General features: G+C 38.6%; 1 protein-coding gene across 1 annotated transcript in view; it reads right to left on the reverse strand.

Moving 5' to 3' along the window:
- Nucleotides 1–13,718, reverse strand: part of LOC126236970 (golgin subfamily B member 1-like) — a 535,118-nt gene that overhangs the window by 23,578 nt on the left and 497,822 nt on the right. Inside the window, exons 48-49 of the mRNA XM_049946677.1 lie at nt 13,286–13,432; nt 4,530–4,688 (exon numbers count right to left, since the gene is read on the reverse strand). Of these exons, the coding sequence (XP_049802634.1) occupies nt 4,530–4,688; nt 13,286–13,432 (306 nt within the window). The remainder of the gene's footprint in view (nt 1–4,529; nt 4,689–13,285; nt 13,433–13,718) is intronic.

Below are 13,718 nucleotides of genomic sequence, written 5' to 3' on the forward strand. Positions count from 1 at the left end.
ACATGTGAGAGGTGGGGTGATGGACTGCCTCCATTATAATTCAATTGCATTTTGAAGAAAGTCGTACAAAAATGGAGAAAAATAACAGAAGAATCGGGAATAAATAAAGTGAAACTTGAAAAAAGAGTGAGAACTTGGAAACTGACTGGTTAGCTTCTGCTGATGATTTAGCAATCTTAACGGCAAACCTACAAGGTGTAACAAAACTGATGAACACTGTCCATGAGGTAGCAGAAAACACTGGATTACAAATTTTGTTTGAAAAAGCCATATACATAACCAATGTTCAAGGTGAACAAAAATTTATGGTATCAAAGCACAGAAAAAAAGTAAGTTTCTAATTATAACATTTGGGAGAAATAATCTAACCAATGCTCAGGACAAAGCAGCTAACATAAATACAGCCATAAAAATGAAAACAGCATTCCACTTATCAAAGAACACACAAATCCTTATCTATTAATACACAATTGAAGCATTACAATGTGGTGACTAAAAAAACCAGGTGCCTTTATGCCTCAAAATGCCTTGCCATAAACACAGCCAAACAGTTCAATGATTTGAAAAGAAAGAAAGAAGAATAATCTGAAAAATTCTGAATTCAAAGTATGAAAAATGGCATTTGGAAACTGAGAAGCAACCAATGAGGAGGTGTATGGAGATAAAAAAAAAAAAAAACCTGAGAATATAATAGATACAACCATAAAGTGGAGGATTACACTTTATTGCCAGTTAAAAAGAATGGATAACAAGAGGCTGACAAAGAAATACTCAACTTATTTGACAGAAATCCAAAACCCCAAATTTCGTAGTTTATAGAAGTTAACATAGACCTATGGGATTTGGGAATAACGGATACAGACATTGAAAACAGACATGAATTTAGGAAAAAAGGTACAAAAAATTAGGGGGTTTTCAGAAGAAAACTGAAATGAATTCAGGAAGGACATGGACAGATGAGAGAAGAGAACAACAGAGAGCAAGAATGAAGAAATACTGGAACACCCAGAAATCAGCAATTTCACATGGTTTTGAGTATGCCAATTTCAAATATAATAATAATAATAATAATAATAATAATTGAAAAAGTGAGACAAGCAGATGTTAAATAATGGAGTCACAAAATATAGCGAATGATAAAAAGAACAAGTATTCTAAACAATATATCTGTTGCTACAATAGACACAAACCAAATAAACTTACAGAATAGTCATTCTTGATAAACATCAGAACAGCTGTTGCACTGACATTACAAAGTTCCAAATTCAAAGCCAAATAACAATAAACAACATTCAATGCCCATATTAGCACAGTAATTTGTCTTAGAACTGCATGAGGAGCCACTGATTCATCATAGACAGTGGCACTTTGGGTATGTTGGCCCCTACCTGATTTAATAACCCACATAAAATCAGCTGATTATGTGGTGGTGGTTAGTGTTTAACGTCCCGTCGACAACGAGGTCATTAGAGACGGAGAGCAAGCTCGGGTTAGGGAAGGATTGGGAAGGAAATCGGCCGTGCCCTTTCAAAGGAACCATCCCGGCATTTGCCAGAAACGATTTAGGGAAATCACGGGAAACCTAAATCAAGATGGCTGGAGACGGGATTGAACCGTCGTCCTCCCGAATGCGAGTCCAGTGTGCTAACCACTGCGCCACCTCGCTCGGTAAAATCAGCTGAAATTGAGGACTTGGGAACAGGTGTTTTATGCACTTGCACAATGAGTAATGTTCACAAGTTAACACAAACAAACTAGTTTATTGTACAAACTAAACTATTATAAGGAGCACTGAAATAATCTCAAGAATTAATAGTTCTTAGCTGTTCCTGAAACCATGAGGCACAGCTTTAATGTCACTTGGTAATAGGGTGATTGTTAAAGAAAGGAGTGGCACCATGAGGCACTATAAAATTTGTGTTCTTAGTAGTGATTTGCCCAGAAAGTAAATGCTTTACACACGATCCAACATGAGTATGAAGACAGAATAAAACCACTAACTCAGCAGCTCATGCTATCAACAAATGTTTTAAGACCATAACATATCTCTTGGGAGCTTGAAATACAGACTGCACAAACACTGTTGGAGATGGTGCATATGAAAGGTAACTAGCTGCTCAGTGTATGCCAGAACCAACACAAATCTGGCACCATGAGGCATGAAACAGATAAACACCTCTCTTGGGAAAATGGCCAAGGCAGGCTTCAGTCTTCTTATGAGCACACCAGCTGTGATGGGCGGGAGCTTGAACGTCGGCGTATGGGCACTTGCTGGTTGGAGAGAATGTCTTGCAGTGCGATGCACTGCTTTATGTACTATGCTGTGTTGCAGGTGTCAAGAGGGTGAGACTTTGTGATAAGCGTCCAAGAATGGGCTATTCGAGATACAAATTCTCCTAACTATGTTCAGAGATATTCTCTGGTTCCGTCAGGCAGCAACTGTAGTAGACAGGTGTCCGGTCACATGGCAGGACAGAGTTTTGGACAGAGGAGCACCAAGTAGGACCAACAATTGGGATCTTCACTGAATAAACATGCATCACATTCAAATTTAGCCAATCACCATACATGGATCCTGGTAATGTGTTTTTTAACAAGTTTATACTGAGTACTGTTTTGTCCTAGTTTGTTGTGGGTGTGAAGGACATCAAAGAGAAAAAAAGATTGTAAGAGTCTATGGTGAAAAAATCAATTACAATGTCAATGAATATTACAGTGAATTATAAGTCAATATCAGTAATTACATAATGAAAGAAACTGTAAACAGCTACTTGCACATTTACAGCCATGCTCTTCAACCCACTGTGTTGTGCACGGCAGATGGCACTTTCCATAGCACCACACATTAGGATTTCTTTCTGTTCCATTTGTAAACTTAGCACAGGAAGGACAACTGCTGAAATGCCTCTTTGTGCACTGTAACTAGCCTGATCTTGTCTTTGCAAACCTTATGTGAGACATATATATAGGGAGCTGAAGATTGTTCCTAGGGTCCTCACTAGTTCTTGAAAATTTGTTAAGGTGCCTTTGTGGAATAATTGGTGTCTATTTTCCAGCATCTGATATGTTAAGTTTCCATAACCTTCAAATTTTACAAGAAACAGTTGTTGTCGTGCGATAAGAATGTAAGCAAACATTGTGACTGATTGAACTGATAAAATTAACTTTTGCACCTAGTATTTTCTCTGATTTGGATGATACTTCTTCCAAAGGATGATTCAATGTCTCAACTACTGCACCACCTGTCTTAATATAAATAGGTGCACGTGAGCAATTAAAGCATCATCTGAAAACAGAGCACAGGGTGCAAAATTCAGTGTCAAACATCAAGAAACTGGTAGCTGTTTATATGGAGGCTGTTTTCTTTAATTATGAGATCTAATTACCAGTCATGCAAACAAACTACAAGGGTTAGTCAAAGTTTTAATTGTCACTTTGAAAGAATAAAAATACACAATTAATTTTTTGTTTCTTTACAGGTTTCATGTCCTGGTACACAGTGTAATCTCCACATCACAGTACCGTAGCACGCTACTAGAGGATCCAAAACAAAACGGCACAGACCACTGATGATATTGAGTGTTGTGTGGTAATGCATTTTCTGCATTTGAAGAGGAACAAAGGTGCAACAATCCAGAATGAGCACACAGACGCTTACAGCAACAATGCACCATCTTATGGTAAAGTGTTTACGGGATGCACACCATCCAATGAGGTCAAACAAGTCCGAATGACAAAGTACAAAGTGGGATACCATCTATTTGTAAAAAAAAAATGGGAATTGCAAGAGGAATAGAACACCCAGGTGTTCAAAGACCGACATATCACAATTGAGGCAATAGTGGAAAAATGAACATCAGTCATATATCAGTTTTCAACAACTTGCTCCACATTCTGCACTTAAGGAACTCGATTCTGTTGATTGCTCACATCCATTCAAATAGCTCATGAATCTGTCAGGCCAACCAAAATAACTTCTTTATCCACATAAACAGCATGGACGAGTGCTGGGTGCATCACTATGACCTTTAGACAAAGGAGCGAAACAAGCAAGGGAAACGTGGATACACCACTGCCAAAAAAGGTGAAGACTCAACCACCAATACTTGTGAATTTAGGTTGACACTGTTTGATGCTATCAGATCATGATCATAATGAGGAAACTGTCATGGGAGCATGCTACTGAAATTTTCTGATGAGGTAATGGGAGAATATTAGTTGCAGGGTGATGTCTGAGGGGTATTTTGGTGCCATGACATTGCCTAACTTCTTCAGTACCAGACAACCCAGTGACTTCTTCCTCTTTTCTCAAATGAAGAAACCACTGTGTGACAGACATTTTAAGAATGACAAAAGGGTGGAACATGCAGAGTCACCCATCACTGGGAAAAATACGTCACATTCAAGGATGAATATCAATCGCATCTGCTGGCCAGGATTTGATTTTTTTTCTTTGAGGAAATAATTAATATTTTATTACTGAGCCTCACAGAGAAACAATGTGGTTATATCTCAAGTGTAATACTTACTCGCTGCTCAGTATCTTTCACTGCTTCAGCTCCCACAGGCATCTCAGACTCTGCCTTTGCCTGAGAAAGTGCCAGTTGTAACGTAGCACGCTCTTGAGTCCATGCAGCTCTCTCAGCAACCAGTTTTGCATCTGAGTTTCTCTTCTCTGCCTCACTCACCTAGTGAAAATGACATACATAATTAAACAATTACAACATACAAAACACCTACAAGCATAATATGACAGAAAATCCTTTGAATGTTATTAAAACAGTAAATCATCTTACAAAACAAAACTCATTAAGTGCCCTTTTGAGAGTTACAGAAAAAGACTTTAATGATGGAAGCAGATGACAATCTCAAGGGCAGAAAAAAAAGAAGTAGTTTTCTTTTTGATGGTGGAATCAGCATTGTGCACAATACAGACATATCTGTTGATCTGGATTGTGAGCGACTATTTAAGGCGATGATCAGAATGATTTGAATAAAAGTAATGTTGTGATGTGGAATGCAACAGAATCCCATCATATTATTTAATAGGTATTGCAACCATGGAGAGTACAGAGAATAATTTAGACATTACTGATCACACAAAACAGAAACAGAAACCAGTATGTGGTAGGGACATGATAGATGGCTCAGTTCAAAATTCATAGAAAGCATCCCGATATGAAGAAAGGGATGGGAACAGCAACACATAAGGTTAGTGCTAACAGCAGCAAAATAAGAACTCAAGATTATTATGAAGAATAATGACAATGACATTTTAGGCCAGGGTATGTAACTACCAGGAGAAAGAAAACTGGCATTCTACGGATCGGAGCGTGGAATGTCAGATCCCTTAATCGGGCAGGTAGGTTAGAAAATTTAAAAAGGGAAATGGATAGGTTAAAGTTAGATATAGTGGCAATTAGTGAAGTTCGGTGGCAGGAGGAACAAGACTTCTGGTCAAGCGAATACAGGGTTATAAATACAAAGTCAAATAGAGGTAATGCAGGAGTAGGTTTAATAATCAATAAAAAAATAGGAATGCGGGTAGGCTACTACAAACAGCATAGTGAACGCATTATTGTGGCCAAGATAGACACGAAGCCCACGCCTACTACAGTAGTACAAGTTTATATGCCAACTAAGCTCTGCAGATGATGAAGAAATTGAAGAAATGTATGATGAAATAAAAGAAGTTATTCAGATAGTGAAGGGAGACGAAAATTTAATAGTCATGGGTGACTGGAATTCGGTAGTAGGAAAAGGGAGAGAAGGAAACATAGTAGGTGAATATGGATTGGGGTTAAGAAATGAAAGAGGAAGCCGCCTGGTAGAATTTTGCACAGAGCATAACTTAATCATAGCTAACACTTGGTTCAAGAATCATAAAAGAAGGCTGTATACATGGAGGAAGCCTGGAGATACTGACAGGTTTCAGATAGATTATATAATGGTAAGACAGAGGTTTAGGAACCAGGTTTTAAATTGTAAGACATTTCCAGGGGCAGATGTGGACTCTGACCACAATCTATGGGTTATGAACTGTAGATTAAAACTGAAGAAACTGCAAAAAGGTGGGAATTTAAGGAGATGGGACCTGGATAAACTGAAAGAACCAGAGGTTGTACAGAGTTTCAGTGAGAGCGTAAGGGAACAAATGGCAGGAATGGGGGAAAGAAATACAGTAGAAGGAGAATGGGTAGCTCTGAGGGATGAAGTAGTGAAGGCAGCAGAGCATCAAGTAGGTAAAAAGACGAGGGTTAGTAGAAATCCTTGGGTAACAGACGAAATATTGAATTTAATTGATGAAAGGAGAAAATATAAAAATGCAGTAAATGAAGCAGGCAAAAAGGAATACAAACGTCTCAAAAATGAGATCGACAGGAAGTGCAAAATGGCTAAGCAGGGATGGCTAAAGTATAAATGTAAGGATGTAGAGGCTTATCTTACTAGGGGTAAGATAGATACTACCTACAGGAAAATTAAAGAGACCTTTGGAGAAAAGAGAGCCACTTGTATGAATATCAAGAGCTGAGATGGAAACCCAGTTCTAAGCAAAGAAGGGAAAGCAGAGAGGTGGAAGGAGTATATAGAGGGTCTATACAAGGGCGATGTTCTTGAGGACAATATTATGGAAATGGAAGAAGGTGTAGATGAAGATGAAATGGGAGATATGATACTGCGTGAAGAGTTTGACAGAGCACTGAAAGACCTGAGTTGAAACAAGGCCCCGAGAGTAGACAACATTCCATTAGAACTACTGACGGCCTTGGGAGAGCCAGTCCTGACAAAACTCTACCATCTGGTGAGCAAGATGTATGAAACAGGCGAAATACCCTCAGACTACAAGAAGAATATAATAATTCCAATCCCAAAGAAAGCAGGTGTTGACAGATGTGAAAATTACCGAACTATCAGTTTAATAAGCCATGGCTGCAAAATACTAACGTGAATTCTTTACCGATGAATGGAAAAACTAGTAGAAGCCGATCTCGGGGAAGATCAGTTTGGATTCCGTAGAAATATTGGAACACGTGAGGCAATACTGACCCTACGACTTATCTTAGAAGAAAGATTAAGGAAAGGCAAACCTACGTTTCTAGCATTTGTAGACTTAGAGAAAGCTTTTGACAATGTTGACTGGAATACTCTCTTTCAAATTCTGAAGGTGGCAGGGGTAAAATATAGGGAGCGAATGGCTATTTACAATTTGAATAGAAACCAAATGGCAGTTATAAGAGTTGAGAGGCATGAAAGGGAAGCAGTGGTTGGGAAGGGAGTGAGACAGGGTTGTAGCCTATCCCCGATGTTATTCAATCTCTATATTGAGCAAGCAGTGAAGGAAACAAAAGAATAGTTGGGAGTAGGTATTAAAATCCATGGAGAAGAAATAAAAACTTTGAGGTTCGCCGATGACATTGTAATTCTATCAGAGACAGCAAAGGACTTGGAAGAGCAGTTGAACAGAATGGATAGTGTCTTGAAAGGAGGATATAAGATGAACATGAACAAAAGCAAAATGAGAATAATGGAATGTAGTTGAATTAAGTTGGGTGAAGCTGAGGGTATTAGATTAGGAAATGAGACACTTAAAGTAGTAAAGGAGTTTTGCTATTTGGGGAGCAAAATAACTGATGATGGTTGAAGTAGAGAGGATATAAAATGTAGACTGGCAATGGGAAGGAAAGCGTTTCTGAAGAAGGGAAATTTGTTAACATCGAGTATCAATTTAAGTGTCAGGAAGTCGTTTCTGAAAGTATTTGTATGGAGCGTAGCCATGTATGGAAGTGAAACATGAACAATAAATAGTTTGGACAAGAAGAGAATAGAAGCTTTTGAAATGTGGTGCTACAGAAGGATGCTGAAGGTTAAATGGGTAGATCACATAACTAATGAGGAGGTGTTGAATAGGATTGGGGAGAAGAGAGGTTTGTGGCACAACTTGACTAGAAGAAGGGATTGGTTGGTAGGATATGTTCTGAGGCATGAAGGGATCACCAATTTAGTATTGGAGGGCAGCGTGGAGGGTAAAAATCGTAGAGGGAGACCAAGAGATGAATACACCAAGCAGATTCAGAAGGATGTAGGTTGCGGTAGGTACTGGGAGATGAAGAAGCTTGCACAGGATAGAGTAGCATGGAGAGCTGCATCAAACCAGTCTCAGGACTGAAGACCACAACAACAACATTAAACTATAGAAGAGATAATAAAACTGACAAACAGTAAGAACAATTATAATGAGAGATTCCAATGCTGTATGTGGCACAGTGACCCCAAAAAGAGAAGAGCAAAGAGATTGGACAAGGAAAAAGTAATAACAGAGGACAGTGTCTGTTTGAGTTTTAAGAGGAATATGCCATGGTAATAAGAAACACAACCCTCAAATTACATACAAGGAGGAGATACCATAATAAATAAGCATTCAGACAGATAAAACTACATTGTTCTGGTGCAGCAGCCTGTGCAAAAACAAGATTTGTAAGGCTTTCAGATGTGACTGTGGTCTGATGTTGGACTGCATGGGAACATGAGGGCACACATACTCATTGTCAAAGTTTCAGTCGGCCACATCTGACCACCACAAGGGAGGTGTGCCATACTGTCCACCAAGCGCATCGTAATCATTTCACACCTGAACTTGCCATGTGAGAAAAATAATGGCCACCTTGAAAATTCTGTGTCATCCCACACCATGGTCACAGAGTAGCAGCAGCTAGATGGATTGGGGAATTACCGTCCCATGTACAGGCTGTCGTTAACATCACAACACAAATAACTGTGTTTGGAATGATGCCACGACCAGGAAGCAGGGACTGCTGATGAATTGTTGTTCTGCACTATGACTAACGACCATCGTTGATGAGAATGGCAATGATGTCACAAGGGGTTTCATTCTTCCAATGTTTTGGAGATGCACAGCAGTGTTACTTACAGTATCAAGGTGTGGGAAACCATCAGATATGACTTCAGGTCATGGCTTGTAGTGACTGAGTGAAATATGACAGCACAACAGTATGTCATGGACGTTCTGCAGCCTCATGTGTTACCTCCCATGCAACAGTATTGTGGTCACTTTTTTCAATGGGATAATGCTTGTCCACATGTGGCACATGTCTCTATGAATTGTCTGCACAGTGTTGAGGTACTCCTGTAGCCAGCAAAATACCCTGATAGAACATGTGTAGAACCAGCTCTGCTGTCAACTCCATCCCAGAGCCAGTATCGACGATTATGAAAGACCATTTAAAACAGTTGTTGGCCAGTTTGCCTCACATGATGATACAATGGCGTGATGACATCCTTCCCAAAGAAATCAGTGAATACAACCAGACCAGAGGGGGTGCAATGCTATATTTCTATGAAAGTTCATACTGCCAAGTTTCTGATTTGATTTTGTACTCCCTAAAATAACATCATATACCCTCCCAACCCATGACATTTCATTTTCTTTCTTCCTCCCTGCCTGGGTACTTAACTTTTTTTGCCAGTCAGAGTATTTTTCAAAATAAGTATACCAGTCTGAGTATTATACTAGGCAGGGGATGCTGCTTGTGACACACAATGAAGAATGAAGTGGAGTGGAAGACTGATTGGGAGCGGTGGAGGAGAAGTGACAGAGTGAAGGAAGTAATAGGGATGGTAGGTATATTTTATTTATTTTTGAAGTTAATTCTAGCACTATATGGCCCAGACAAAAATATGAAACCTTAGTGTATGTGAGAGTGTGAGTACAGGAGTATGTCCCATGTTATATCTCATGAAGGAAACAAAGCTGCTGTGAATAAAAAATTTCATTGTCGGTGCCAATGCAATCACAAGTCGCTGTGGTCATTACAACATCTTTACATCTGTGTGATTCCAATTCTCTGTCAATGCTAAGTTGCTTTCCTGATGAACACAAGTGGTGGTGTTTTGTCAAAATCTCAGATTTTCATAAAGAATTAAAACAACCAGTGCACCGACAAGTTTATACAACAAATCCATTGTGAAATCCTTTATAGTTATGCAGGCTATAAACATGTACTGTATTTGATCTTTCATTGAACCACATATTTAGTAACTTGCTTTGCTTTTGTACTTTAAGCAACAGTGTGGATGTGTCTTAATGGAATGAAGGGAAAGGCATAGAGACAGCCACGGAGGTTGATTTGGGACAGCATGTAGTTTCGACTGAGGCAAGAAGGATTGAGGGATGTGTTACAAGAAACATTCCCATCTATGCAACACATAGGAGGAGGTATTAGGGAGAGTGAGGAGGGAGGGGCAGGGAAATAGGGCTGTGGGGTGAGGCGGCAGGGAAGGGTGGGGGGTTGAGTTGGCATAGGTTGCGAAGCAGCCATGGAAACTCAATACGTTGTATCTGAGGCAAGTGTTTTCACTTGGTGGTCAGCTATTCTTTCAGCCACAATTAGTCAGTGGTAATTTATTTGGGTGAAGAATTGCTTGGTCGTCATGTTCGCAGAAAAGGCTGTGCAGTAATTATAGCAGAACTGTTCTATGCATGACTACTTTCACATGTAGCCCTACCTCTGATGGGTAGGATCTCTCTGTAATGGGACAGAATTCTTGTGAGGCCAATTTAATGCTGTCCACAATCATGGTGTATTATGTGTGTATAGATAAATATATTTTATCTTTGAGGACTTTCAATCTAATGAAAAGACAAAATGCTTATCTACCAGATGATTGTAGCTAAGACCGGAACTGGTAAAGAATGAAGACTTATTTGTACAGGGCTAGTTCTTCAGGTCTGTGACAGCTACAGCAAGTAACCACAAAAATATTTGCTAAAGGTCTCACTGAGGTCTTCACAGACAGGCAATGCCCTCTAAACTGAGTATGCCAACAATGTACCATGTCATATGTGAGAGGACGCACACATGCATCATGCACTCAAGCACGCAAACACACACACACACACGCACACGCACACGCACACGCACACGCACACACACACACACACCTAACTCTTCAACCCCCCCCCCTTCCCCATCCCCATGGAATGGAACAGCTGCAAAGGAACACTTCCCTCATTATCCAATATTACCCCAGACTGGAACAATTTCACCAACATCATCTACACCAGGGGTTTGAATAGTTTTCATTGTGCACTGAAATGAGAAACAATCTTGATACTTATGTCCTCCTTAATTTCCTTCAGTTCCTCTCTGCTGAGCCATTAAGTAACAATTATGGCAATTAATGAATCATAGGAATAAGTCTGCAAATACCAGCATTGTTCTTGTTTCAAACACATTTTGATTAAATATAATTTCATGGAGCACTGCACTGAGAAGCTTATTAAAATTATTTTCCATAAGACTCTTGATGGCCAGTTGCACAACTGCAATGGAGCTATGATCAGTAACTGAAATGATTACTATACCTATATGGAAAGATTTTTATGTCTGTGTATGAAGGTAGAATAGTATGCTGATCTGCTTCTGTTTCCGAGTACATTTCTTCTCTTTCTACTTGTTGCATCCAAATGATGTGGTTTAGCTGTGTTGTGAGATCTGACTGCATTGCTAGTTAGTGTTGCATAGCAGTGTTCAGTGAGTTGTTATTTGCATCTCATTTTGTGTCAAGGAGATTCTAAATTACATCATACATACTGTGAGATGACTTCTTTCATGTTTCATTCTGTACAGTTACAGAATGTCCACCCTTACAGTCAGTAAGATAATGTTGGCCATCATCAGTCCAGTTGCTGTTAGGAAAATCTTAAGCTTCGTTAGTGCCAAGATTAATTTCAAAGTGTGTTTGCCCTGCAGAAATTATTTTGTAGACACAGTAGTAGTAGACATCATTGTAGGCAAAAGCCAGTGTTCTGTACACAGCTGTTAAAGATTATGTATTATGATTTGAAGTCATATTGGGTAGACACATTCAGTACTTTACGTAAATCTACAGTACCATTTCACTACAACCTCAACTCCCGAGGGTATTTTCTTTCCGTCGCTACAAGAAAATGTGTTTCTTTTTTTCACCAGATGCGTTTCACTTTACTGAGGTAAAGCATCATCAGTGGTCTGTAATTAAAGATATTTACAATTTGAATTGTTTTTGTGATTGAAAACAGTTCTTTAACAATTTGTTGGTTTTAACTGTTAATGAACTTTTTTCAATCTTAAAAACAAATCAAATTGTAAATATCTTTAATTACATACCACACTGATGATGCTTTGTCTCAATAAAGCAAAACAACATGCATTTTCTTGTAGGTCTAATGACAGAACAAAAATACCCTCAGGAACTGTAAACTAACTGTGGCACAGCAAAAAGTCAACCATCTAATGTTAGAATATATTGCTGAGTGTAACATGGTTGTTTCAAAACAGCACTCAATACCATCTTCTCTTAATTACATTGATGGGATCTGTCTTTTTTCCTTACAACACATCCTTCAACCCCATCTCAATCATCTTAGCTGCTGCCCAACACCCACCTCCACAAGTGGTCCCATGCCTCCAACTCCATTAATCAGAAAGCCTTTGCTAATTTCCATAAGTCATTTGAATGCACAAGTTGGATGCAATTCTTCATGATCTTCAAATAAGACACACTTAAATTAGAAACATAGGAAAACAATATTAAGCTTATGGAGAAACCAAAATATGAGGATAGACATTAATGGGGAGTAATAATGCTAAATTTACAAAATGGGACAGGATTAGGATACTCTTTGTTATCATTTGTGTTTAATGTTTTCGTCAAGAGAGTTATGGACATTTCCACTGTGAAGACATCTGGAGTTAGGGCAACCAAAATTCTCATTCACTGCATGGCATTGCTTTTAATGAAGGAGGACCTATTAATGACTAAGTGATTTTTTTTATAGAAAAGGAAAGAAAGATTGTCATTTGAAGTCTACTCTTGAGTGGCCATGAAAGCTGGACACTATTCAAAATTATTATAAATAACTGAAAAGTGGTTTTAGAGAAGGCTAATAAGAACAAGCTGGACAGAAAGAAAATTAAATGAAGATGTTCTGAATGAATTCAATGAGTGAAAAACCCTTATCGCAACTATTAAAAAAAAAAAGTCTTGTTCAACCTTTATTTAGATAGAATGATTTTTGGCAAAAATACTGAAAAAAATTGATAAAGAAAAGAAAGGAGAGGTCTAGAAGACCTATTAAAGAGAAACAAGTCAAAGTTATCAAAAATGAGGAGAAAAGCACAAAATAGAATGACTGATTGGAGCCTTTATAAGTTTATTTGATTGAGGAAAGAACATACTAAATTGACTGCACAAGGCTGTTTAGCACAGTATGCAGAACTCTTACCTTCAATTGTGACTTAATCTTCTGTAACTGAACTTGCATGTCATTGATCTGACCCTGCAACTGTTGTCGCTCCTCTAAAAGACAGGTAAGTCTTTGAGTAAGGTCTGCATTATCACTCACGTGTTTCTCCAGTATAGTGTTCACACTCTGCAAGCAAATGCATTTAAAAACAACAAAATAAAGAGTAGAACCCAAAGCACTGAACTGAAAATAAAAATAAAAATATATACTGCTTTTCCCCTTTTTGTTGGTTTTCCTTTCTTGCCTTTTTATTCAGTGTCTAGGAGAAGGTATTAAAATTTTATACAGCCCTATGGACTACAGTATAAAAGCTAAAAGAACAGTAAAAAAATCAGTGTAAATGAAAAATAAAGACATAGTCACAGCAGTAACTAGTCATGGGCGAACTGCATCTGACGACTTTGTGGCTGAT

Source organism: Schistocerca nitens, chromosome 2 (genome assembly GCF_023898315.1).
Source record: "Schistocerca nitens isolate TAMUIC-IGC-003100 chromosome 2, iqSchNite1.1, whole genome shotgun sequence".
NCBI lineage: Eukaryota > Metazoa > Arthropoda > Insecta > Orthoptera > Acrididae > Schistocerca > Schistocerca nitens.